The 27,746-nt window shown below is 40.0% G+C and overlaps 2 protein-coding genes across 7 annotated transcripts in view; one reads left to right on the plus strand and one right to left on the minus strand.

Annotated features, from left to right (window-relative positions):
• The window catches only part of DIO1 (iodothyronine deiodinase 1), a 13,873-nt gene extending 2,390 nt beyond the window's left edge, over window positions 1-11,483 (minus strand). The window contains exons 1-4 of one of the 4 annotated variants that reach the window (XR_006283320.1): window positions 11,039-11,482; window positions 8,732-8,875; window positions 938-1,101; window positions 673-727 (exon numbers count right to left, since the gene is read on the minus strand). Coding sequence is in view for 3 of the 4 variants with exons in the window: in XM_007062185.4 (XP_007062247.2) it covers window positions 528-727; window positions 8,732-8,875; window positions 11,039-11,369 (675 nt within the window). In the remaining variant the exon portion in view is untranslated. Of the gene's footprint in view, window positions 1-527; window positions 728-937; window positions 1,102-8,731; window positions 8,876-11,038 lie in introns of those variants that run through there. The other 3 variants (XM_007062185.4, XM_027824609.3, XM_043521061.1) reach the window with 3 other exon arrangements.
• Window positions 11,484-13,736: 2,253 nt separating this feature from the next.
• YIPF1 (Yip1 domain family member 1) lies at window positions 13,737-22,914 on the plus strand. 3 transcript variants are annotated; one of them, XM_027824612.3, is made up of 11 exons: window positions 13,737-13,967; window positions 15,255-15,810; window positions 16,567-16,959; window positions 17,251-17,414; window positions 17,966-18,046; window positions 18,202-18,289; window positions 18,421-18,537; window positions 19,405-19,571; window positions 20,266-20,448; window positions 21,529-21,623; window positions 22,649-22,914. In XM_027824612.3, the coding sequence occupies exons 3-10, from the start codon at window positions 16,863-16,865 to the stop codon at window positions 21,616-21,618; spliced, it is 987 nt and encodes a 328-aa protein (XP_027680413.2). In that variant the 5' UTR covers window positions 13,737-13,967; window positions 15,255-15,810; window positions 16,567-16,862; the 3' UTR covers window positions 21,619-21,623; window positions 22,649-22,914. The 3 variants fall into 3 exon arrangements, with proteins under 3 accessions (XP_027680413.2, XP_043376991.1, XP_037762023.1); XM_043521056.1 differs by having other exon boundaries at window positions 20,266-20,403; XM_037906095.2 differs by lacking the exons at window positions 15,255-15,810; window positions 16,567-16,959.
• Window positions 22,915-27,746: the final 4,832 nt, after the last annotated feature.

The following is a 27,746-nucleotide window of genomic DNA, read 5'->3' on the forward strand; positions in this document are numbered from 1 at the left end:
AAAAATAATCTAAATTAAATAGAAGTAGATTCTTGTAACAGGCATGGTCTCCAGCTACCAGATAATAATTAGCACTTTATATCTATAAATACTATACAAATATTAACTCAAGCTTCGAAACAGCCTTGTGAGCTAGGTAAGTATTATTGTCCTCGTTTTATACATGGGTAGACTTTTATGCAGAGGTTAAGGCCAGCCAACAAGTTGGGGAAACAGCTGGAGTTAGAATGTAGGGTTTCTTTGTTTCCAGCCCTGTGCTGAGTAGGCTTTCACTTTGTCTCTTTAGGAAGGACAACATAAATACTGAGGCAGAGCCAAGACATACATAAAAAATATACATCAGTGCCAAGACTTTTTTGTTGCTAATCATTATTCAATGAACAATGTGCCTAAAGATAACTGTAACGTTATTAGAAATGGAACACAATGAAAAATGTTAATCATTTGTCCATCAAATATGCTATGGGATATTACATGGCTATTTTTAAAAGTTAAAACCACACTGTAATGTGTTCAGAGTTCATTACCTTATAGACAACCTTTCCTCCTTGCACCAGATAAAGTCTTTCTGGCAGAGCTGCGTATTTTGAACTGCTCAGGTTTTCCATAGTATCTAAAACCACTGGGCATAAAGGATTCTCTTTCAAAAGAAATTGTGCAGCCTTTTTTCGATCTTGAAGGTTTCGGTGATTTTTAATAACAATGTTGTTTTCAAAAGCCCATCCATCTTCCAAAAAAAAAAAAAAGAGAGGGGAGAGTGATTATATATTGTGTGTACACATGCCCCAAAAATCAAGTTAATAGAACGTTATCAAGGTTGCAAAGTCAAGCACTCAGAAATGAAGAAATGCCAGAATTAGGATTGCCTGTGCAACCTTAATTCAGACCGCTCGAGCATATGCATTATGATACAGTTTTCATTTACATGATCACATACCATTGAGAGCACAGGAGACACCATCCCCCTGCTCTGCTTAGGTGCTCAAACCCAGCATGAGTCTCCGCAGCCCGGAGCTGCATTTGCAGGGAAAGTCTTGCTCAGCCGCAGGCTGGAACATGCCCACTTCAGAAAGGATCTTCAGAAATGTAGCTGCTGAAAATCTAAGAAGTCTCTATTGAGCATGTGCAAACTGTGATTTTTTTTTTTTTTTAAAAGGTTTATAACTTGGCCAAAGTTGGGTGGATTTTCACAGGGATGGCAAAAGGTATATCCCTCACACAAAAGCCACCCTTTGCCAAATTTCAAGTCTCTACTAAATCTGTCTAAAGAAAAGATTGCTGAATTTTTTAATAGGGGCAAAATATATATTTTTTTCCTAGCCTTGTTCTTGGAAACAGCTGAAGCATTTTTCTGAAATTTAAAAAAACCACCAGCCTGAGAGAAGACACCCAGCATGGAAAATTTCAGCCCAAATAGATAGTTTGGCAAAGTTATGAGCAACTGAAAAATAGTTTATAAGGGGAAGTGTTAGAGAAACTCAACAACAGGCAGGGCTACTAGCCCTGCCTGTAATATTATGCACACTAATCTATATATGATATAATTACAATAGCTAAGTTAATAACATGAGTAACCAAAGAAATTGCAAAATGTTTAAACTTACAGGAAGGCAGTTGTAGCAAAGAGGCGTGGCCTCCCTCAGAGATTGACAGCAAGGGAGGGTTACACATGCCTACCCAGTGTATCAAGCCTTTCATAAAGGAGACGGTAAGTGGGAAACTTTGAGTTCTCATACCACTCTGCCATTGACTCTGGAGTAAGTCACTTTACCCTATTTTTCATAACTGTCAGCATAATTTTGGGAGGCTTCAATTTTTTGGAGCCCAGCTTGAGACCTACAGAACCAGATATTGATCAGAGCTTGAACACTGACAACTCCCACTGAGATAAATGGGATTCTGTGAGTGCTCAGCACTTTTGAAAATGAGAGCATAGGGTTGTCAAGTTGGGTACTCAAGATAAGTGGACCCTTCCAAACATGCAGGCCTTCATTTATCTATGCCTCAGTTTCCCCATCTATAAAATAGGGATGATAATATGCACCTTATATAGATAGATATAGATATAAAAGTGAAACTCACTCTCTCTCTCTCTCTCTGTCTCTCTCTCTGTGTATGTATGGTAGACTTATAATGAAAGGTGGCGTCTCATTATCTGGAAGTTCTAGCTGTGTGAGTATCCGATATAACCACATAGGGATTTGTTAACCAGTATAAAGTGTTAAATTGTAACACCTGTGACAGAGGGAATTAATTTTTTTTCACATAACTTCTGAGTTAAAATACTTAGATTTCAGAAGATTTATTGCCCCAGTGACGCTGTAGGTACAATTTGAAATATGGTGTGTATATACAGGTTTCAGAGTAGCAGCCGTGTTAGTCTGTATCCGCAAAAAGAAAAAGAGTACTTGTGGCACCTTAGAGACTAACAAATTTATTTGAGCATAAGCTTTCGTGAGCTACAGCTCACTTCATCAGATGCATGCAGTGGAAAATACAGTGGGGAGATTTTATGTACACAGAGAACATGAAACAATGGGTGTTACCATACACACTGTAACAAGAGTGATCAGGTAAGGTGAGCTATTACCAGCAGGAGAGCGGTGGGGGCGGGGGAACCTTTTGTAGTGATAATCAAGGTGGGCCATTTCCAGCAGTTGACAAGAACGTGTGAGGAACAGTGGGTGGGTGGGGGAAATAGTTTTACTTTATGTAATGACACATCCACTCCCAGTCTTTATTCAAGCCTAAGTTAATTGTATCCAGTTTGCAAATTAATTCCAATTCAGCAGTCTTCTGTTTCTGAAACTACAATCCATCGGTGATCTTCCTGAAAACACCATCCTAGCCATTATGGATGTAGAAGCCCCCTACACCAACATTCCACACAAAGATGGACTACAAGCCGCCAGGAACAGTATCCCCGATAATGTCACGGCAAACCTGGTGGCTGAACTTTGTGGCTTTGTCCTCACCCATAACTATTTCACATTTGGGGACAATGTATACCTTCAAATCAGCGGCACTGCTATGGGTACCCGCATGGCCCCACAGCATGCCAACATTTTTATGGCTGACTTAGAACAACGCTTCCTCAGCTCTTGTCCCCTAATGCCCCTACTCTACTTGCGCTACATTGATGACATCTTCATCATCTGGATCCATGGAAAAGAAGCGCTTGAGGAATTCCACCATCATTTCAACAATCTCCATCCCACCATCAACCTCAGCCTGGACCAGTCCACACAAGAGATCCACTTCCTGGACATTACGGTGCTAATAAGCGATGGTCACATAAACACCACCCTATACCGGAAACCTACTGACCGCTATACTTACCTACATGCCTCCAACTTTCATCCAGACCACACCACATGATCCATTGTCTACAGCCAAGCTCTACGATACAACCGCATTTGCTCTAACCCCTCCGACAGAGACAAACACCTACAAGAGCTCTATCAAGCATTCTTACAACTGCAATACCCACCTGCTGAAATGAAGAAACAGATTGACAGAGCCAGAAAAGTATCCAGAAGTTACCTACTACAGGACAGGCCCAACAAAGAAAATAACAGAACGCCACTAGCCATCACTTTCAGCCCCCAACTAAAACCTCTCCAACACATCATCAAGGATCTACAACCTATCCTGAAGGATGACCCATCACTCTCACAGATCTTAGGAGACAGGCCAGTCCTTGCTTACAGACAGCCCCCAAACCTGAAGCAAATACTCCCCAGCAACCACTCCCCAGTAACCACACACCACACAACAAAAACACCAACCCAGGAACCTATCCTTGCAACAAAGCCCGTTGCCAACTGTGTCCACATATCTATTCAGGGGACACCATCATAGGGCCCAATCACATCAGCCACACTGTCAGAGGCTCATTCACCTGCACATTTACCAATGTGATATATGCCATCATGTGCCAGCAATGCCCCTCTGCCATGTATGTTGGCCAAACGGGACAGTCTCTACGTAAAAGAATAAATGGACACAAATCAGATGTCAAGAATTATAACATTCAAAAACCAGTTGGAGAACACTTCAATCTCTTTGGTCACACGATTACAGACCTAAAAGTTGCAATTCGTGAACAAAAAAACTTCAAAAACAGACTCCAAGGAGAGACTGCTGAATTGGAATTAATTTGCAAACTGGATACAATTAACTTAGGCTTGAATAGAGACTGGGAGTGGATGTGTCATTACAGAAGGTAAAACTATTTCCCCATGTTTATTTCCCCCCACTCCCCCACCACTGTTCCTCACACATTCTTGTCAACTGCTGGAAATGGCTCACCTTGATTATCACTAAAAAAGATTCTCCCCTTCCCCCGCTCTCCTGCTGGTAATAGCTCACCTTACCTGATCACTCTTGTTACAGTATGTACGGTAACACCCATTGTTTCATGTTCTCTTTGTATATAAAATCTCCCCACTGTATTTTCCACTGCATGCATCCAATGAAGTGAGCTGTAGCTCACAAAAGCTTATGCTCAGATAAATTTGTTAATCTCTAAGGGCCACAAGTCCTCCTTTTCTTTTTGGTGTTTATATAGTTTCCAACTGATAGCCATCAGTACACAGGAGTTCTAACAATTCCACTGACTGGCTGCTACTCACTGCTGTTTCTGGTCCTCTAGTAACAGATTTCAGATCTCTGGAAGTGGAGTATGTTACTTAGAAATTTTAAACTGATTCTGAAAACTAAGTTAGTCTGTCTTTCTCATTACTATACAAACAATTGCTAACCCACACACATCATTTTATTCCTTCAAATTGGTATTGTGTAAATACTATTTAAATATTTCAAATGTAAAATGGGTAACATAAGCAAGCTTTTTTAAAAACTAGAGAATAAGTCATTTTCAGCTGTTCCACAACTATTTAATAGACATAGGAAGGGGGCACATTGTTAGAATGTTAGTAGAGTGGAGAGATTGTGTTCTGCAAGGCCTTCTCTAGCCTGGATAAATGGTGTGGTTTTAGCTAAAATTGTAGTGTGGACAAAGCAGTACATATTTTTAATTAATATGTGCTAAACTGCTTAAATTAAAGCCTAAAGTCTTCCCTTTCACACATGTTAAAGGAGTGTGCCTTGTCTATGATGGACTTCTAAAAACTAACGTGTTGACTTCCTAGTCTAGACAAGGCCCCAAATATTTTTTTTAACAGTAATGGGAGATGTCAACGATCCTTCTGTTGACTGGGTATATGTCACGTCAAGACAGGATCCAGAGGTAAAATGTCTAGACATCATAAATGACTGCTTCTTGGAGCAGTTTGTTATGGAACCAATAAGAGGAGAGGCCATTCTTGCTTTAGTTCTGAGTGGAGCACAGGATCTGGTCCAAGAGGTGAATACAGCTGAACTGCTTAGTAATAATGACCATAATATAATTAAATTTAACATCCTCACAGGGGGGAAATTGCCAAAGAAACCCACGACAGTAGCATTTAACTTCAAAAAGGGGAACCACACAAAAATTAGGAAGCTAGTTAAATGGAAGTTAAAAGGAACAGTCTCGGGGTGAAATGCCTATAAATTGCATGGAAACTATTTAAAAACATCACAAGAGAGGCTCAAACTAAATGTAGAGCACTCCCTCCCAAAAGAACAGAGGACCAAAAAAATGCCACTCTGGCTAAACAGCAGAGTAAAAGAGGTGGTTAGAGGCAAAAAGGCATCCTTTAAAATTTAGAAGTTAAATCCTACTGAGTAAAATAGAAAAGACCATAAACTGGCAAGTCAAATGTAAAAGCATAATTAGGCAGGCCAAGAAAGAATTTGAAGAGCAACTAGCTAAAGACACAATAAAGTAAACAGCAGTAAGGCACCAGGACCAGATGGTAATCACCCAAGAGTTCTGAAAGAACTCAAATATGAAATTGCAGAAATACTAACTGTGGTCTGTACCATATAGCTTAAATCAGCATCTGTACCAGATGACTTGAGGGTAGCTAATGTGATGCTGATTATTAAAAAAGCTCCAGTGGTGATCCTGGAAATTACAGGCCATTAAGCCTAACTTCAGTACCAGGCAAATTGATTTAAACAATAGCAAAGAACAGAATTATCACACAGATAAACACAATATGTTGGGAATGAGTCAACACATTTTTCGTAGAGGGTAATCATGCCTCACTAATCTATTAGAATTCTTTGAGGGTGTTAACTAGCATGTGGACAAGAGTGAGCCAGTGAATATAGTGTACCTGGACTTTCAGAAAGCCTTTGACAAGGTCGCACATCAACGGCTCTTAAGCAAAGTAAGCAGTCCTGGGATAAGAGAGAAGGTCCTCTCATGGATCAATAACTGGTTAAAAGCCAGGAAACAAAGGGTAGGAATAAATGGTCATTTTTCAGAATGTCAACGTAAAGAGCGGGGTCCCCCAAGTATCTGTACAGGGACCAGTGTTGTTCAACATATTCACAAATAATCTGGAAAAAGGGGTGAGCAGTGAGATAGAAAATTATTCAAGATAGGTAAATCCAAAGCTGATTGCGAATACAAAGGGATCTCACTAAACCGGATAGCTGGGCAACAAAATGGAAGATGAAATTCAGTGCTGATAACTGCAAAATAATGCACATTGAAAAATGTAATTTCAACTCCACATACTTAATGATGGGATCTAAATTAGCTGTTCCCACTCAAGAAAGAGATCTTGGAGTCATTGTGGGTAGTTCTCTGAAAACAGCTGCTCAAGGTGCAGTGGCAGTCAAAAAAGCTAACAGAATGTTAGGATCATTAGTAAAGGGATAGATAATAAGACAGAAAATATCATAATGACACTATATAAATCTGTGGTACACCCATACTGAATACTGTGGGCAGTTCTGGTCAAAAAAGATAAAATTGAAAAAGGTACAGAGAAGAGCAACAAAAATTATGAATATGGAACAACTTCCATAAGAGGAGAGATTAAAAATTCTGGGACCGTTCATCTTGGAAGAGACAACTAAGGGGGAATATGATAAGAAATCTATAGCATCATGAATGGTGTGGAGAAAGTGAATAAGGAAATGATTTACCTCTTCACATAGCACAAGAACTGGGGGTCATCTGATGAACTTAATATGCAGATGGTTTAAAACAAACACAAAGAAGTACTTCACACAATGCAGTCAACCTGTGCAACTAGTTGCCATTGGATGTTGTGAAAGCCAAAACTAAAACTGAGTTAAAAAAAGCATTAGGTAAGTTTATGGATGATAGGTCCATCAATGGCTATTATCTCATGCTCCAGGTGTCTCTATATTTCCAACTGCCAGAAGCTGGGACTGGACAACGGGATGGCTCATTCGAAATTGCCCTGTTCTCTTCTTTCCCTTTGAAGCATCTGGCACTGTCCACTGTTGGAAGACAGTATACTGGGCTAGATGGACTGCTGCTCTGATCCAGTATGGCCGTTCTGATGTGCTTATATGCAGTGATGAGCTGCCAGAACCTGAAGAACTAGTTCCTTCAGTCGCTCCGGGTCTTCGGTGGCACTGAAGGGCCCGACGCCGAAGTGCCGCCGAAGACCTGGAGCGACGGAAGGACCTGCCGCCAAAGTGCCACCGAAGGGCCGCAGGGCCGCCGGGTGAGTAGAAATTCTCAGGGGAGCCTCCCCAGCTGAGACCTCAGGCGGCACGGACAGGACAGTCCTGTGGGCCGCAGTTTACCGAACCCCTTTAACAACCGGTTCTAAACCAGCTTCAAAATTTAACAACTGGTTCGCACGAACTGGTGCGAACCGGCTCCAGCTCACCACTGCTTATATGCAGACTAAGATCAGGGCCCAAATCTAGAAAAGACTTACATGTGCTCAACTTTACACATGGGTATCTTCATATTATTTTCGACTGAACAACTTATGTGTAAAGTTTAAGCATGTGCACAAGTGATTGCAGGATTAGGGCCCAAAACTGGTTCTTCACATTGACACTGTTACTTTGAATTTCAGTAGATTTTTTCCATCCTGTTTGCAGTTTCATTCTTCTCTCAAATAGACTTTATTATTGAGTCATAGAGTTTAAGGCCAGAAGGAAGGACCAGATCATGTACTCTGACCTCCTGTATATAACTGGCCACCAACACCACCCAGCACCCGGACACTAAACCCAACAACCAAAATAAGACGAAAGATTTAGAGCCCAGAGGTGACTAAATTATGTGCCACAGGCAGAGAATAGGAGAGATGCAGGTGCACCAGTGCCTCAAACCCCTGCAGTGGCTGGGAAATGATTAAGTGATAGATACCTAGATAATCCTGGCAAGTGACCCACACCCACATGTTGCAGGGAAGGCAACCCCTTCCCCCAAGGTCACCGCCAGCCTGACCTGGTGGAAAATTCCTTCCTGACCCCACAGAGTGATCATTTAGACCCTGAGCTTGTGAGTAAGAGTTAGCCAGCTAAACCCTGAGAGAGAGAGAGACTGGTCGGTGCCCTGGCCATCCTCATCTAATGTTTCATCTCCAGCTTTGACCATCTCTGACGCTTTAGAGGCAGGAGATTTAAAAAAAACACAGACTATACTGGGGGAAACATATTCCTTCCTGACCCCTGTGGGTGGCCGACTGAAACCCTGAAGCATGAACTTTTAGGAATATAAAACATAAACCAGAAGTAAGCTCCAGAGTGGTTGAGCCCTTCCCCCTACCATGATTCGGACAGAAGGATCCATATCTTATGCTTCATCATACATTTAAATGTTTTGCTTTCTATACTGTACCTGTTGCATGAGCTTCTTCAATATAGATTATAAGGAAATCTGCTATGCAGTTAAAATCTTCAACAAGCTTGTTGAACTCGCTGAATTTGAAAAGAAATGAAGGTCAGGTGCAGCTTCCAAAATTCAGGACTAAAGGCCTGTTGTCTGTAACAGACATGAAACGATTTTTAAGTATCATGTTAATTGGGTGATGCGAGAAAGGACAGCGTTAGGGTTAAGGCCTGGGCTCAAATCTGGGCTCCATTCTTAGCCTTTGACACACCTCCTGTATTATCTTGGGCAAAGTCACTGATCACCTGATTTTTCAAAGGTGCTGAGCTCTTCTGAAAATCAGGCCATTAGTTTCTCTGTACCTCAGTATCAGTATGTAAAATAGGCATAGCAATGCTTTCCTTCTCCTACCCTGGCCCTGTCTGGTTTATTCAGACCCCAATCCTACAATAAGTTTTATGAAGGCAGACTCCTATACCCACACAAAGTCTCGATGGAGTCAATGGGGCTCCATACAGGTGCAGGCATCTGCCTAAATGGAGTTCATTGCAGGATCCAAGCCTTAAACTGTAAGCATTTTGGGGTGGCGGAACTCTGTTTTACTAAATGTATGTACAGCAACTAGAACAATGGGCTCTCAATCTCAGCTGAGGTCTCTAAATGCTACTGTACTGCAAATTAGTATGAAGGTACTTTAAAATATATTCTGCATGTTCCTTAACGAATAAACCCCATGAAGGTCCAAATTTTCAAACCTGAAGGCCTAAATTTAGGCTCTCAAATACATTTGTAGGCACCTAATTACAACTGTCTTGATTTTTCAGAAATGTTGTGTTCTCACAGCTCTAGCTGATGTCAGGAGAAGGTAGAGATTCTGAAAATCAGTTCCTTTTTATTTAGATGTCTACATTTTGTTATAGGTGCATAGTTATAGACATCCAGATGGGAAAACTTTAACCATATTTTTGATAATGTATCCCAGGCTTTCATGCTTTTAATGTGATTCAGCAATTTTCTTGTCCAGGCAGAACTCTAATTATTTGTTGTTATTATTTATTAAATAACTTCTGTACAAGCCACAGAAGTAAATGTTTCCTGGCCCAGATTGCTTAGTGCTTAAGGGCCAGATCCCGCAAACACTTATGCATGGACCTAACAAAAAGCTTCTGCACAAATATTTACAAGAACACTTTCTTGTGTTTGCAGGACCTTGATTTAAGAGTGGTTTCAGAGTAGCAGCCATGTTAGTCTGTATTCGCAAAAAGAAAAGGAATACTTGTGGCACCTTAGAGACTAACCAATTTATTTGAGCATAAGCTTTCGTGAGCTACAGCTCACTTCATCGATGCATCCGATGAAGTGAGCTGTAGCTCACGAAAGCTTATGCTCAAATAAATTTGTTAGTCTCTAAGGTGCCACAAGTACTCCTTTTGATTTAAGAGTGCTTCCAAGGACTTAAAAACATCTATTTTAGTCCAGAGTCATATAATGTAATCTGAAAGTGTGCACGATCTCCTTATTGGCTGTGCTTAATTTCAAAATCTGATGGTATCCTTTTATCCCACTCTGAAAAGGTCTAATCTTGGACCCACTTCCTAATACATTGCTCATATACCTTTCTGATTTGCAAACCATGCTATATCAATTTTGAAATTGTGTTTTTTGGGGGTTTTAAGCCCTGGTTAATATACTGGATACTAGAGCATGCAGGTTAATGATTAAGAATGTGTGCTACAAAGATCAAAAGTGGAGGACAAAGTACAAACCAAATTTTTCTCGCTCAGCATTATTTTGTAACAAACATCATCCATTTTCTGGACTTTAATCTGATTAATGATGGTGGTGTACAGGCTTTCTCCACTTGTGCATAACAGTATACAAAATATATTAAGTACATGGTTCTGGTTATATTTGCCTCTTCTTTCACCATGACAGGTTATTGTATTGGTTTTCAATAAATGTTTCCCCACAACATCCATGACAGTAGGCCACAAATTTAATAGCTGTATGCATTAGAAAACTGTAACAGTGCAGTAGCAAAGACAAACATAGATTTTCTCTAAAACCACCAGATTGTGTACATGGTTGAGAAACTCCAGTGTTAGAATGTGATATATTATTTTCTACTTAACAAATCCCTCTGAAGATAGTTACTTTTAATCTAAACTGCCTTGCAGATTCTGTAATTGAACCCTCTAACCATCACTTAGTCTCCCAATCGCCAGACATCATGTCTCAAACAGTTAGAATATAATGGTCTATTTAATTTACCATCCTAACCATGAGGACTCAACTTATTTGGATGATTGTACTGACCTTGCATAAAGTCCAGGATGTGATGCATTTCATCTCTGAAGTCTGCCACGGGGGTGTTGGGAGCATTATGTCCTTCAAATGCTTCATCTTCCAGCTTTTTCCACTTCACTTTCAAAACAAAGAGTAAATATTTCAAGCTGAAGAAAGTCGGACCCCAATTCTCATAGCTGAACTTTGGATTGATGCCTATGCTGCTCTTTTGCCCCTGTTTTAGAATATATCTTTTCATCATTTCCGGGAACAATATCATCAGCATTTTACCAACAGCAACACACAGAGATACATACAAAAGAATCAAGGTCTTCTGTATAATGACCCTGATTCTGAACATTTTGTCAGAGGCAGACAGCCTGCTTCCAAAGGGAAACAGTGTAAGCGAGCTGGAGCAAAGGTAATGGAGGAGGGGAAATGAGGCTGCGTCTAAGAGAATAGTGGCTGGAAAGTCGTCCACGTGTCTGGGCACATTCTACCCTCTCACAGTCCCACTCATGTCAGTGCACAGGGTGTGAATGAGAACAGAATATAGTCCACTACTACACTGTGTATCTTGAAAATAAATCAGGATGTTAATTGCAATAAAGAATGTTTTATTACTGTTAATTGTATTAATGCACATTTAAGGCTTATTCCCAAATGCATTCATGCATTACAAATAAGAGGACTGACTTACATACTGGATGCTTTTCTGGCAGAATAAAGGTTATAATAACTTGGGACCCAATCTTGAAAATAAGCACTTGCTTTATTTTACTCACATAGGTAATCCCACTGAAGTCACTGGGACTACTTGTGCTTAACGTTAAGTACATGAATAAATTTCCAGGTTTGGGGCCAGCTGCCTTAGCTCTTATAAAACAGTTTACATTTTCAAAGCACTGTACAAACATTAGCTCATTAATCAATAAAGGCTCTATATGTTCAGCAAACATTCTGTAATCCCTGATATTGTCATTAAAGACTTAACCCTTTCTGCTACGAACCCTTTCAACATAATTCCTGAAAGAAAGATGTATTTATATATGTCAGTGTGGTATACAAAATTTATCAACATGAGTTATGCAGTTCACCCCAGTAGATCCTTGCATTCTGGAAACGCTACATAGATTTCCAAAAAACCTATTTTAAGCATGTTTTGAAGCTTACAAAAACATCAGGACTATTGCTTGAATCTCCCCTGCCCTGTTACTCCTTCCCTCCTGCCCCTACTCACCAAATAAATAAAATCAAATCCTGACTCTCTGACTTTACAAGTGAAGCGATTCCAGAAACATTCCCCCCCCCTCCTTTTTTTATTTTAATCTGTAAAAATTCTTAAAGGAGTTGTACTGTGTGAGCTGTGAAGCAGCAACGGGCTGAGGCTTTGTACGTGTATGTAAAGGTGCTGCTGGCATGAGCTGGGGGGGAGGTGACTTGCCCAGCTCGTGCTGGTCGCAGCTGCCGAGCACGCCGCCAGGTACTGCCCGCGTAGGTGGACGGCGCAGGCAGACAGGCGGCTCCTACTAATCCCCTCCCCGTAGCATGCACTACCGCTTTAAGAAGGAGAGCGAGCGGAGAGCTGAGCTCCTGATTGGCCGGCGTTTCCAACGGGGCTCCGGCCTGTTTCGGAGGAGAGGCGGGGGAAAGGGAGTAGCTGAGCTCTTGATTGGCTGGCGCCGCCCAGGGGCTCCTGTCTCTGTGACAGGGCGGAGCCGTTAGTTCCTCGCTTCCAGCAACACCGCTCCGTCGCGGTGGCCTCGGTTCCTTCCGCTTATCTCCTCAACGCCCGGCCGAGCTCTTGGAGGCCGCCGCCGCTGCCTCAGGAGCCGCTCGGCCCCGCCAGGTGAGAGCCCTGGGCCGGCTTCTTGCGGGCCGCGGAGAGCCTCCCCCTGCTGGCGCGCGCAGGGCAGGCCCGGGCCGGGGCGGGGCAAAGGCCGGGTCGGCGGGCTGGGCTGGGGGTCCAGGGGCTCTTCCCTTTCCCCTGTGCCCAGGTCCTTCCTCGCCTCCCCCGGCGGGTGCATTTCGGGGGATGCTAGTAGGGGAGCTACCCCCGTCTCCTCCCCCCCCCTTTGTCTCCCGCACGGAGGAGCCGCTCCCCGGAGATGTTCCGGGATCCTTGCCAGACTCACCCCCGCCTGACATAGGGCGAACGGGCAATACGTCCCCCGTGTGTGACGAGCCCAGGAGGGACTATGGCCAGTCCCGAGCCTCCCGTGGGAGCTGCCTGTCTGTCCCTGCAGCGCTGGCTGCTGCTCGTGGCTTAGGGCCAGCCTGAAGATGCAGGGACCCTTGGAAAGGATGGAAACTGCCCCCTGAGTGTCCCCCTCCAGCTGTTCAATAATTTCTATATTTCTTAGTTGAGCATCTGCATACGTACTCCAGAAATGAATTGCACTCTATAACACTCCTATGAGGTAGCTGAAATATGTGTGCCCACCATGGAAATACACCTTTTCTGGGGTGAAACTATCTAATTGTGCACAGGAACATTGTACAACAGGTTAGGACAAGAAATGAAGAATATCACGTTAATATTAACTACAATAGGAGGAAAAGAAAGGAAAACGTAACTAGCCAAAGTGGTATTTGGACAGGATGTTAGGGATAAACCCTTACTCTGGTATTGGATCTTCATTACCACAAACATCAGAACTAGCTTTAAATCTCCTTATATGCCTGAGTATAATGACATTGTAATATCTAAACTTCTATGTTTTTGCAGGAAATCTTAATACCCTACCTATACTATTCATGCTGAAGAGAGGGGGAAGCTACAAATACCTGTTTCATCAATGTAGTGAGAGAAAAACTGCATTTAAAAATATTTTCAGTCACTTATTTTTCATTTTAGATGTTTAACTTTTGATCTGCTATTCAGATATTTTAAAGTTCTGAATACTCATTCTAGAGTCTAGCGAATGAATGGCGACTGTGGATGATTTAAAGTTTCAAGGTAAATTGTCAAGTTACACTTGGGCCAAAACTTTCATGTTAAGAAAAATGAACAAGTGACAGTAATTGATTCTTTTAAAGTGCTTTCAGCCTTTGCTTTGGTTCCCTGTGAATGTGAGTTTAAGTAACACAAGTTTACACAAATAATGTCTTTAACTGTTTCACTCTTGCATAGCATCTTTTTAGATGAACATCTCAAAGAACTTAGGTGATTAAATGTTATTTCTATCTTGACTGAAAACATTGGTTATACCCATGTAAATTCGGAGCTGAAGCAGAGCAGAACTGGCTCAGTGGGTGCAGAGATGAGAACGTTCTCACCTATACATAGGATCAGACCTTGAAATGGACATAGTGTCAAACTTATTTTTAAAGATAAAGTTATTTCTAAGTCAGATATCTTTGAGGGCTAAGGCTATCTAATCATAAATCAGTTCTGCACAGGCAGCTGCCTGCACCAGTGCAGGGCCCCACTTGACTGGTTGTGGATATAAAGGTCTGTCCAGTGACTCTGACTGAAGGATGGGGAGCTAAGTCTGTGAAATATAGTTAGCACACCAGAAGGCAGACTAGTTGGAGAGAAGGCACAGCACTCCATTAACTGAACGAGCACCCAGCTTAACCTGAGCTAGTTGAGGCTTTAGGAAACCATTCACACTGGGCATGCCCACGCTAGTAACATGAACCCTAAGGCCTTGTCTACACTACAGAGTTTTGTGGACAAAAGTCAGTTTTCATCGACAAAACAGTGGAGGTTTATACACTACAGTGCTCCTTCCACCAACAAACTCTCTTGCTTTGCCAACAAAATAAAACCACCTCAGCGAGAGGTGTAGAAACAAAGTTGTATTGACAAAGGCTATGTATACTCCGCACATCTTACAATGGTGCGGCTCTGCCACTGCAGCTGCGCTGTTGTAAGGTGCGCTGTGTAGCCGCTTTTTATCTCTGGGAGAGCGCTCTCCCAGCGACAGAATAAAACCATCTGCACCGAGGGGTGATAGCTTTGTTGCCAGGAGCATGGCTCCCACTGACGAAGCGCTGTTCACACCAGTGCTTTTCATCATTAAAACTTTTGTTGTTCGGGGGGGGGGACGTTTTTTCACACCCCTGAGCGACAAAAGTTTTAACAATAAAATTGTCAATGTAATCACTGCACTTGGTTATGTCACTGTAAATGGCCTCCAGGAGGTGTTCCACAGTGCCCATCCTGACTGCTCTGGTCAGCAGTTCAAACTCCACTGCCTTGTACCCAGATACACAAGTGTCTGCCTCTCCCCCTTTAAAGGTCTGGGAATTTTTGAAATTCCACTTCCTGTTCGCTTGGCATGGAGAGCTCACATCGCATATTCGCAGCTGACCATGGTGGCTCCACGCAGCAAACACTTTCCCGCTTGGAGCACACTTGAGTTGTTGGATCTGCTGGCGCTGTGGGGAGAGGAGGCTGTGCAGTCCCAGCTCCACTCCAGCCATAGGAACTTTGTGACATGTTGGATAAGGGCTACAAACGAGACACCCATCAGTGCCGTGCAAAGATAAAGGAGCTGAGGCAGATGTACCAAAAGGCAAGGGAATCAAACTGTTGCTCAGATGCTGCTCTGAAGACCTGCTTCTATAGGGAGCTGGATGCCATCCTTGGCGGCGAACCCACCTGCATCACCAAGAGCCCCATGGACGCTTCTGGGGGGCTGGAGACATTAGACTGGATTCAACCCTGAAAATGAAGTGGTGGACAAGGAGGTTGAGTTGGAGGATGAGATGTGACAGGCGACGGGCTGTCCTGTACAGTGGCCAGTCCCAGCACTCCATCTCTGGCACACATGATGCAGGAGAGAGGAGCTCTGGTAAGTGATCTTTCTGAGTTGATGCTGCTCAGCTATATGAGGTATAGCTGTCCTTTGCTTTGTTATATGCTAGAAGTGAGTTAAGGGATAGAAATATACACAACTAGCTGTGTCTGTGTGTGCTTCACATTCCCCTGTGCAGCTACGCAGTAGGGCGGATCCATGTGTTAATGCACACCAAGATTTCATGAGAATCCTCCAGCGAGATCTCTGGGAAACTTTCCTGGAGGTACTCGCCAATCCTCTGCTGAAGGTTCCTTGGCAGAGCTACTTTATTCCTTCCCCCATTGTAGGAAACTTTCCCACTGTAATTGTCAATCACTTGTGTAGGGACCAAAGTGGCAAACAGGCAACCAGCATAGGGACCAGGTCTGAAGCCACATGCCTGCAGGAGATGTACCCTTGCATTCTTGCTTGCTTTCAGGAGTGAGGTATTGGTTTCAGTGACCCCCCCACTCCTGTAGAAAATGGTGGCAGAATTTACAATTTTGTCCCTAGTCATTTGCAGTGATCCCCTTAAAAAACCACCTAGATCCTTTGCCCTATCTTTAGTGCCCCCCTTTCACCCTCACCCCTGGCTGAACTCACCATGTTTAGGGTGTTCCCTTAGCTATGTTCTTGCCAAGGGACAGTGAGAAACTGATTTGTATTTTAAAAGAGGTGTATTTTACTATCCTGATATGATGCTGTCATGATTCGATGCTGTGAGTGCACTAACAATCACGCTTCTGTTTATTGTTTCTTGCGCTTCTGTAGACGCCTTCAGGAGAACCCCCTATGCACTGGCGGAGTGGGTGAGGAGGAGCAAGAAAGACCTGTTTTGAGAGGTGCTCCAATCCTTAGACACCGAAAAACAAGAACACAGGGCGTCGAGAGAGACTGTAAATGAAAATTATATAATACGCAGGACAGGAGGGAGAGCCAGGAGCAATTTTAATCGGCCAGAAGTGGCTGATAAAAGTGATGGAGGAGCAAACGGAAATGTTGAAGTGCCTAATTACTCTGCAGGAGCTGTTGAAAAATGGTGTGAAACGCAATCGGAAGCCCATGGAATGATGGGACAGAAAAAACTGCATCATGGGCTGTTGAGCCCATACCCATGTTGCACTGCAATCCACTCTGTCTTCCCACAACTCCTAGCTGCAGAAGGTAGCGAATAGCACAGTGGGATAGGTACCCACAGTGTACTGCTCTCTCTCGTTCTCTCTGTCAGTCCCTAGAGCATCAACTAGGGATCCGCTCTCCTGACAGAAGAAGCGTTGTGTGAACATACACAAGCAATGTAATTATAGTGGTTTTGCATTGTTGGTGTAACTTGCATCAACTAAACTTTAGTGTAGACAAGGCCTAAGGATTGATGATATATCAGTCTTAAAATGAAGCTTTTTTTTTTTTTTTAAACCTTGAAAATCACCTTTGTTGTAATGTGCTTATTTTCAGAATTTGATGATGCATCTAACTTGCTGGCAGGAAACCCAGATGCCACCACAATAAGTATTGATGAGCCTAGTGAAAACCCCAAGAATCAGTATGGCCTTCTGCAAGACTCTAGGAGAGAGGAGGATGATGAGTTACTGGGGACTGATGACTCAGATAAAACTGAGGTAATAATAACACATTTTTATAATGCCCCCATCAACATGAAGTATCTAAATATCTTTTACAACAGTCAACACTTTTATCAGGAAGGAGCAGGGAACTTCTTTGGTGGCTCTGTCAGTTCTGATGGAAGTACATACTTTAATTCCCACTTACACCTATTATAAGGTGGCGACTGGAAGAAGCTCAGATGTAGTTGACTTCAAGAGACTTGGTGGTAATACAGCATAAGGGGTGGGGTTGAGGTTTTTAGACTTGAAAGGCTAGTTGAACAAGACACTTAATTATTAATGGAAGTTATATTACTTGTAAACCTCCTGACCAAAAAGGAAGTAGGAATTTCAAAACTATTTGCACATCTAGAGTATGCAACCCCATAGAAAATATCTTCTGTTGTTAACAAATACCAGAGAAAGAAAGAAAGAGAGAGAATAATGGGAAGTAAGAGAATTATTTCTAACTATGGTGTAAGTAATATTACTGGGCATTAAATGACTTACTAAGTAAATTGGATGATTGTAATAATTTCTATTGAATTATCTTTCCTATTTACAAGTTACTTGCAGGACAGAAGAAAAGTGCCCCCTTCTGGACATTTGAATACTACCAGACTTTCTTTGATGTGGATACATATCAGGTTTGTAATTGTTCTTCATATTAGATCTTACTTCACACAAAGGGAATTACAGCGGTTTAACAGTTTTAACTGTGGACTAATATTTGTAGATGCTTTATAGTTATTTCGTAGTGCATTTTCTTGTTTTCAGTAACATGATTGTATTTTTTTCCTAGGTCCTAGACAGAATAAAAGGCTCAGTTTTCCCAATACCAGGAAAAAACTTCGTAAGACTATATATACGCAGCAATCCAGATCTTTATGGTGTGTACCAATTGTAACATTAACCTTATTTAATAGCTACATTATTGAAATTCATTCTTTTGTTAAAATTAGTACAAGGGTGGGGCGCAGTAGAACTACCTTGTTGTTAAATTGATTTGTTTCCATTTAAGGTCCATTTTGGATATGTGCCACATTAGTCTTTGCCATTGCTATTAGTGGTAATCTTTCAAATTTCTTCATCCATCTGGGTAAACCTGCATACCGGTATGTTCCGGAGTTCAGAAAAGGTGTGTAAGTAGTTCTCATTCTTGTTTCCTTATCTCTTAGGTGTTTTTTTTTTTTTAACAAATCTGTATGTAGAAGTCATAGCTTTGCTTTATCATAACTTTTTGATAACTGTCTCTTTCCACTTCCAGAGAGATGCAAAAATAATTAAAGTTGTAGGTGTATAGACATCTCTTGATAGATAGTGTTCATGTAAGAAGTTATTTAGAATTTCAGCAGATCATACAGTAATAATCACTCAGGCCACTTAACAAAGGGCTTGAAGTTCCTACTTCATGATGGGATACAAAATCAGTAAAGAAAGCTTAATCATTATGTGTTGCTCTAATGAAGTTAGAGAGTGGGGAAGCAATTGCCTGTCCTTTGGCTCTCATTTATATTGTGAAAGAGAATGCAATACCTATAAAAGAACACTTGTTTTAAATGCATGACATATTTAAAGGAATACTGTCAATTTAAAATAAATGAGTTAAAAGTAGCTTCAGATATTACACCTTCTGAGCTCTCCTCCCAGTGGTCCTTAATATTCTTTTTCTAATTTTTTAAGTGGGTTTTTCTTTCCACGGTTCCACACAAATGGCAAATTGAGTACCCACAGAAAATACTGAAACTGATGTCATTTTTATATAGTCAAAATAAAAACATTGAAAACAGAAAAATAACCTTTCCCCTATAATCTTAAGCACTAATTTATAATAGTGGTAGGCTTTTTAAAAAGAAAAAGAAGGAAAAAAAAGACATAAATGCAAAAGTTGCCATTGTTCCTTAAAGTAATCTTAGTTGTTCCTAGTAGCACTTTAATTTGAAGCAAAAAATTCAATTAATGATGGTGTTTAGTGTTACTAAATCTCTTTATTGTCTCTTTACAGTGTCCATAGCTGCAACAGCTATCTATGCTTATGCTTGGCTGGTTCCTCTGGCTCTCTGGGGATTCCTTATGTGGAGAAATAGCAAAGTTATGAACATCGTCTCCTACTCGTTTCTTGAGATAGTGTGTGTCTATGGCTATTCACTCTTTATTTATATTCCAACAGCTGTAAGTATGGCCTAAAGAGCATCATCCAATGTATTCTGAAAAATCTCAAGAGTTTTTATTTAAATGTTGTCTGAATGGAAAGTTTACATGGCTATGTTGGCTGGTATATGTTTTTACCTTCCAAATGAAAAGATTGGCTGGAAAGTACATGACATTCATATGTGTATCCTGTGAGACATGAGTACTCTAACTCCTTAAATTATGTAACAGGCTGCCTATTGTGTATTTATGCCATTTATCTCTGTTAGATGGAATACTAGACCTGCTTATCTGTGTGATGTGTTCCTTCAGTGGCTGCAGCCTACAGGACATAGAGTTGGCAACCTAAAAAATGTCAACGGATTTTTACCACTTACACTAGAATTCTTCATTTTAGAGAATATCTCGGGGACTGGTAAATTCTTTCAAACCAGTGGAACTCTTATTAAAGTGCTCTCACTGTAATCTTATTTATTACAGTTATTTCACTGGTTCCAGCTAGTAAGCATTGGTACTGATACAGCTAATGGAGAGTCTCCTCTGAGCTTGGGTGATAGAAGCCTTTATGTTTTGGTGCCAAATGAAGCGTGAATAGTACCTGCTAACAGTTCTGATGAATGGATGTGATATATGGAGCTGTTATGCTATAAACAGTGACTTAAATAAATATACCTTGATATTTAATAAGGCCTTTTCTCTCTCTTTTTTTAAACAGATTTTGTGGATTATTCCACAAAAAGCTGTACGATGGATCTTGGTAATGTTTGCTCTGTGCCTTTCGGGGTCAGTTTTAGTAATGACATTTTGGCCTGCTGTTAGAGACGATAACCGAAGGATTGCACTGGCTACTATGGTGACTGTTGTACTTCTTCATGCCCTGCTTGCTATTGGTTGTTTGGTATGATAATGTTCTTTCTTAGCATCTAAGATATATATTATTTGCATTAAATCAATTTGTACAATAACAGCTTTATATTAAAATCAAGGGGGTTTGTGGAGCTTTTTGTTTTAGCAGATCTCTTGATAATTGCAAAGCATAAACATAAGGATGCTGTTCTAAAAAAACTCAATACATGTGACAAGCATGAATATTCAAACATAGCACAAAATTTTTTGTAGATCTCTCTCCTAGAGTTTCTACATAAAATTAGCAATGATGGTTCCATTTTTAGCATAAATTGTTCCTCATATAGCAGTCTTAAGTATCCCTTGTATTTATGACAGCAACCTTTTAAAGCATTAATCTGTATCATATGCAATTAACATCTAATTCAGGTAAGTATAAAGGTTATTCTTTTAAAGATGATAAAATGTTCAGTGTATATAGTGTTTTTGTACATATTACTTAGCTTTGTAATTTCTAATTATGTGTAAGATAAAAACTTGCTATCTCTGTAAACTAACTAGGTCCAGTAGAAAAACAGGAAAACCTAGTGCTAAGTGTAATGAAGAGAACATAAACTACTTCTAGTTTTGTTCCCCCTTTTGTACAAAGCTGAGGAGGCATCATCCAGACTTCAGGTTTGAAATAGCTAGATTCTTTGCACCACAGGTTCAAACCCAAGAAGGTCTGTTAAACCTTTAGCCTTCCAAAGTACATAAATTCAGTACAATGCAAATTACAACGTATGGAGGTTATAATCCTGGCTCCAATGAAGTCAATAGGAGTTTTGCCATTGACTTCAGAGGGGCCAGGATTTCACCAGCAATCTCCAGCGGAAGTTCAATGGGGCTTCTGTGTGGTGGGTATTTTTCTTTTCTTCTCCAACAGTAAAATTACAAGCAACCAAATAAACTGACATCAAGATCCTTCCACAGAAACCCTTTGAATTAACAATGTGTGACTTTTTGAAAAGAGCTAAAATTTGCCTAAATGCTAAAACTGTACCTGCGTAAAATATAACTTGTGAAAATGAACATGTCAAGGTGAAGTTGTGTCTTGTTTCTAATTCACTCTTACTCCCATCTAATAATGTAGGCATACTTTTTTGATGCTCCTGATCTGAATGTTCTTATACCTACTGCAGCTGCTCAAAATGGAACAATAGTAGCAACAAAGACTCAGTAAATAAGGTAAGAATCAAATCTAAATTTTCAGCTCTATAGTCACTTTTTTCAAAAATCTTGCCAATATTAGGAAGACAAATGTCTGGGGCCTATTTTTGCTGAACTTGTGTTACTGCAAGTAAGTTGGAAAGAGTCTGTGGGTCTTATTAGAAATGTTGTGCTGATCTGTACACATATAGCATTCAGTATTCAATAATTTCCCTTTTTAATATATATTATGGCTATCAAAATAACTCTTCCTTAGATGCTTTACCTTTTCTTGCAGTTTACCTTCAGTAAACAAATATTACCAAACAAAAATTCTACTTAATAAATATTTATCTCTGCTAAGAGTTTTAAGTTGGGGAAAAACAATGTACTTGCTGAAAGGCTAATAGAGGTTATTTAAAAGTAAATACATATTGTGCAAACCAAATTCTTTAAATAAAAATTAAGGGATAATAAATTGTACCTTTGTTTCATTATCATTCAAATCAGAAGATAGGGGAATGTCTAACCTAACTTCTACATGATAGTTTTCAAAGCACCAGCTTCTGTATATAGGGAGATTGATGTTCTCTCTGAACATGTTTCTCTTGGTATCTGAGGCATATGGACTGAATTCCTTGTGTGGGATGGTAGCCAGGGATACTGCCGATGCCATGGGAGCTGGTCCACGGAAGGCTGAAGACCAAAGGGGGGTGGGGGCGTGTGTGTGTGTGTGTGTGTGTGTGTGTGTGTGTGTGTGAAAATTGGTAGAGCATTATTAGTGCTTATTGATTAGCCACTTGTTCTTAGACTTCTTTTCAATGTAGCCAGTTAATCCTAGCAAAGATCAGATGCAATCTAATTACCCTTACTTACTATGATTATCGATAATAAATAAACTGAAGATTTTACGTTCTTCCAAAAAGTAATTTATCCCAGTGGCTAATTGAATTCTGCAATGCTATGGCAGAACCCTTTTTAGACACAAATGCATGTACACTCTTTTTAATCTCTTATCTGTGGAGAATTTTCATATTGATTGGTCCTACTTCTCTGTTTTTCAGATTACAATGCCTGTATTCCCCATCTGTACAGTAATTTTATTTTAGATATTTTTTCACTGAAGAAAATGGAAATTGCAAAAACTGAAAAAGAAGGAAGAGCCAGTACAGTTACATGACTCATGGACATCTAAATGCTCATCAGAACGCTACTAGACTTCTAATACTGTTGATCTTATTCCTTGTACAGGGATTTTCTTTTTTCTTAATTTCTGCATACCTTGCACTCATTGCAGTGTATGTCTCAGAATAAAATGCTCCTGAGGGTGGTTTTGAATTTTAGTTCTTTCATAGGTGAGAGATGTTTGTTAATGAACTTTTTTCCGAAGAGCTTGTACAATTTCACTTCTGTCAGTCTATTGGGATTTTTCATATTTCAGATAATTTCATTTTACAAGACTAAATAACAAACCAGGATGGAGGAGAGAATTTTGCTGAGTTAGTTTTAAATCACACTTTTTAAAAATGTACTTTGTTTTAAAAGATCATTTTAAGGCTGCACATCAAGCGTTTACTGCCAGACTTAAGGTTTCCCATGCAACCTTTATTTGGCCCCCTTGTGTGTATGCATTGATAGTATGTGATTGTGTAATTAGTGACAGTTTTCCACAGGACCTCTGCCTCATTCAGTGAACTTGGCAAACGGTTACTTTCACTATTTATTTTTATCCCTTATATTGCATTATTTAATGCACACAATCCAAGCCCCACGTTGAATATAAAATTAATAATTTCATCATGGGGGTTTCTCTCACCATAGTGGGTATAGCTATCTTTTGAGACTGAGGTGAAACTTCTGGTTTGAGGAGATATACCCATGATAAAAATAAGAAAATGTAGCTGCCGTGGCTTGAGGAGTTAGACACACCTGCAGGTGGCTATCATCTTGGAGGGGTAGCCACTCGTGCCACCGTGGCTGTATTTCTGTTCAGAGTGTACTAGCTTGATGAGAGCTGGCATCGGTATGTCTCTCAAGATGGAAATTATACCTCCAGATTGAAGTAGAGACATACCCACAGAATGCCTTATATGCCTCTCTGAGATTAAGTGGTAATATTGTCCCTATTTTACAGATGCAGAGTTGAGCCAGAGTATAAAGCCAGAATTGTCAAGTGTTCCCTATCTTCAGGTTCCCAATTTAAAACACCTAAGCTCTAATTTTTTCCTGAATACTTATTTTTATAGCAGTTCATGTGTTCAAAACACGTTTCTTGACTTCAGTTGCAATTATAAGCATTCAGCACTTCAGTAAATTTGGAACCAGGTAACTCAGGTTAGGCACTCAGATTTTTGAAGGTTTACAGCTTGGCCAAGTCTGGGAACTTTCACAACGACTGCAAAAAGCACATTTCTGGCATCAGCATGACCTCCCTGCCAAATTTCAAGTACATGCTCTAAGGCATTCAAGTGTTTTAAACTTAAAGGGGAGGGGGCGCCCATACTCAACGTGAGAAACTTGAGTCTAAACAGTTTGGTAAGTTATAAGCTAGAGCTAGATCAAATTTGTTCAGCAAATAGTGAATGTGCCAAAACATGTAGTTTCTAGGCAATCCAATTTATTTGTGAATTCAGCAATTATTTTTGACTGAATTTAAAAAAGAGGGGGAGGATGGAGAGACTTTTAAAAAGTTGAGTAGAAGTGACATTTCTTTCCAAAATGTCAATTCAAGTCAATCTGAATGAAATTTTCAGTTGTTGGTGAGGAAAAAAATGAAAACTCAGATTGAAACTTTTTGTTTTTCAGTTCAGCTACCACACTGAAAAATCCATTATTCACTCAACTCTATTATAAACAACTACCAACGCCCGTAAATGGGTAATGGCAGGCAGCCTTGCCTATAGGTGATGCTACCAGCTTCACCTATAATGAACTCCAGAGGTTATTTAAAATTAGGGCTGTCAATTGCAATTAACTCACATGATTTAACTCAAAATTAATTGTGATTAAAAAAAAATTAATCGCACTTAATAGAATACCCTTTATTTAAGTATGTTTGGATGTTTTTCTACATTTTCAAATATATTGATATCTATTACAACACAGAATACGTGGACAGTACTCACTTTATATTTTTTATTACAAATATTTGCACTGTAAAAATGATAAAAGAAATACTATTTTTCAACTCACCTCATACAAGTACTGTAGTGTAATCTATTGTGAAAGTGTAACTTACAAATGTAGATTTTGTGTTTTTTGTTGCATAACTGGACTCAAAAACAAAACAATGTAAAACTTTAGAGCCTGCAAGTCCACTCAGTCCTACTTCTTGTTCAGCCAATCACTAAGACAAAACAAGTTTGTTTACATTTATGGGAGATGCTGCTGCCTGCTTCTTATTTACAGTGTCACCTGAAAGTGAGAATAGGCATTCGCATGGCACTTTTGTAGCTAGTGTTGCAAGGTATTTACGTGCCAGACATGCTAAACATTTGTATGCTTCAGCCACTGTTCCAGAGGACATGCTTCCATGCTGAAGATGCTCGTTTAAAAAAAAAAAAGTGTTAATTAAATTTGTGACTGAACTCCTTGGGAGAGAATTGTATGTCTCCTATTCTGTTTTACCCGCATTCTGCCATATATTTCATGTTATAGCCGTCTCGGATGATGACCTAGCACATGTGAAAGTGTTCTTAAAACAAACAGCAGATTTGCCAAAAGGCAAAGGAGGTACCAATGTGACATTTCTAAAAATAGTTACAGCACTCCACTTAAGGTTTAAGAATCTGAAGTGCTGTCCCAGATCTGAGAGGGAAGAGGTGTGGAACATGCTTTCAGAAGTCTTTAAAAGAGCAATACTCTGCTGGGGAAATTACAGAACCCAAACCACCATAAAATAAAATCAACCTTCTGCTGGTGGCATCTGCCTCAGATGATGAAAATGAACATGTGTTGGTCCGCTCTACTTTGGATCGTTATCAAGCAGAACCTGTCATCAGCATGGACGCATGTCCTCTGGAATGGTGGTTTGAAGCATGAAGGGACACATGAATCTTTAGCACATCTGGCATATAAATATCTTGCGACGCTGGCTACAACAGTGCCATGCGAGTGCCTGTTCTTACTTTCAGGTGACATTGTAAACAAGAAGCAGGCAGTATTATCTCTTGCAAATTGTAACCAAACTTGTTTGTCTGAGTGATTGGCTGAAGATGGACTGAGTAGACATGTTTCAGAGTAACAGCTGTGTTAGTCTGTATTCGCAAAAAGAAAAGGAGTACTTGTGGCACCTTAGAGACTAACCAATTTATTTGAGCATAAGCTTTCGTGAGCTACAGCTCACTTCATCGGATGCAGGCTCTAAAGTTTTGCATTGTTTTATTTTTGAATGCAGTTAATTTTTTTACATAATTCTACATTTGTAAGTTCAACTTTCATGATAAAAAGATTGCACTACAGTACTTGTATTAGGTGAATTGAAAAATACTTTTCTTTTACAGTGCAAATATTTGTAATCAAAAAATAAAGTGAGCACTGTACACTTTGTATTCTGTATTATAACTGAAATCAATGTATTTGAAAATGTAGAAAACATTCTAAATATATATAAAAAAACTAATCATGATTAATCATGCTGTTAATAATAGAATACTATTTATTTAATCGCTAGACAGCCCTATTTAAAATCTAATAATCCCATGTGTGTGGTAGCTTTATTATGTTTTGTCAACAACAGTATGGGTTAACCGACTAAGGACCAATTAAGGAGTTAAGAACCTCTGTTCTAACATCACCTCCTGTCAGTGTGGCCTTTGACAAAGGAAGATTTCTTATTCCTATATATACATTACAAGGATTTCTGTGTCTCAGTCTTTGTTTGGTTTTCCCCATTTCTAAAATGAGGCAGGTGTTCCGAGGAAGAATTAATATTAAAGTTGGTAAAGTGCTAAGTATTGTTCTAGATAAATTGTACCACTCCTTGTGTAATTCACATACTGCAATGTAAACACTTCCTCTTCTAATCAGTAAATAGATACCCCCACAGCCTTAATTTAAATACTATTGGATTTAAATTTGCAGTATTTTAAGTATAAGATACTGCTGGAATGATAGTCGCTTTCCTCATTGCGTACGTGCACTGGAATTAGCCATTAACTACAGAGGAAAAAATGGGCTTTCATAAAGTCATTCAAAAGTAATAGGTGCAGAATTGTTCAGATTTTTCTCTTTAAATTAAAAAAAAACCATGCCTTGCCCATAATCTGTGATTAGATGTACGATGGGCCATATGGGGCCCTGGCTTTCAGTGTTCCTTTTTCTTTACAGTGTTGTTTGATGCACAATTGAACAGAAAGAGGCTCTGCTTACGTATTAGACCACAAAAATGCAAGTTGATGTGTGTTAGAAAAAGCAACAGGTGTGTAATGTACATTAAATGTTAATATAAGGCACCAGTTCACAACAGATAAATCTTGTTGGAAGAAGACCCCCTACTCTGTCTTCGTAGAAACAACATACTGATTGCAAGTGTTGTGGTGTCCTCCATTTCCTTTACTAGTTTTGATTTTTAACAAGGTACAGGGAAAAAAATTAAAATGTTTCGAGGTAATAGTCTCTGCTTATTCTAAGAAAAGTATGTGCGCATAGGGAATTGGCTCCTAAATTCTGGGGTCTGCTACGGTTCCTTAGAATAACTCTACTGATTTCACTGAAGTTGCTTTAGATTTATGCTAGTCTGAGAGTAAAATCTGTCCCAAAATTGGTTTGTTCTGGATGTTTGATGAATACATCATTTATGCAACAAGATGTTTGTTCCTATTATCAAGTTTAATGTCCAGCTGAAACTCCTAAGAGTCAAAACCACCTTGCCTACAAGAGGTATTATGTTGGAGCTTAAATAACAATGTTAAATATAATTGGCATGTTGAAGCCACTGTCCTACTGTTGTTTGTGACAATTATGGGATGAGATCTCATTATGGGCGATCACAAGTCAGTTTCTGTGCTGTGTGAACTTGAGATTTCATTTTTACTGAAGTGTTAGTGTTGTATATGTGGGATTTTTTTAAACAGCCGGCCCCTGTGGTTCCTCTTTCAGCTTCCCTCTGTCTTCACAAGTTTTGTTTTTTTTTAAACCAGAGCAGTGCAGTGCCTTCAAACG

The sequence above is a fragment of the Chelonia mydas genome, chromosome 8 (assembly GCF_015237465.2).
Source record: "Chelonia mydas isolate rCheMyd1 chromosome 8, rCheMyd1.pri.v2, whole genome shotgun sequence".
NCBI lineage: Eukaryota > Metazoa > Chordata > Testudines > Cheloniidae > Chelonia > Chelonia mydas.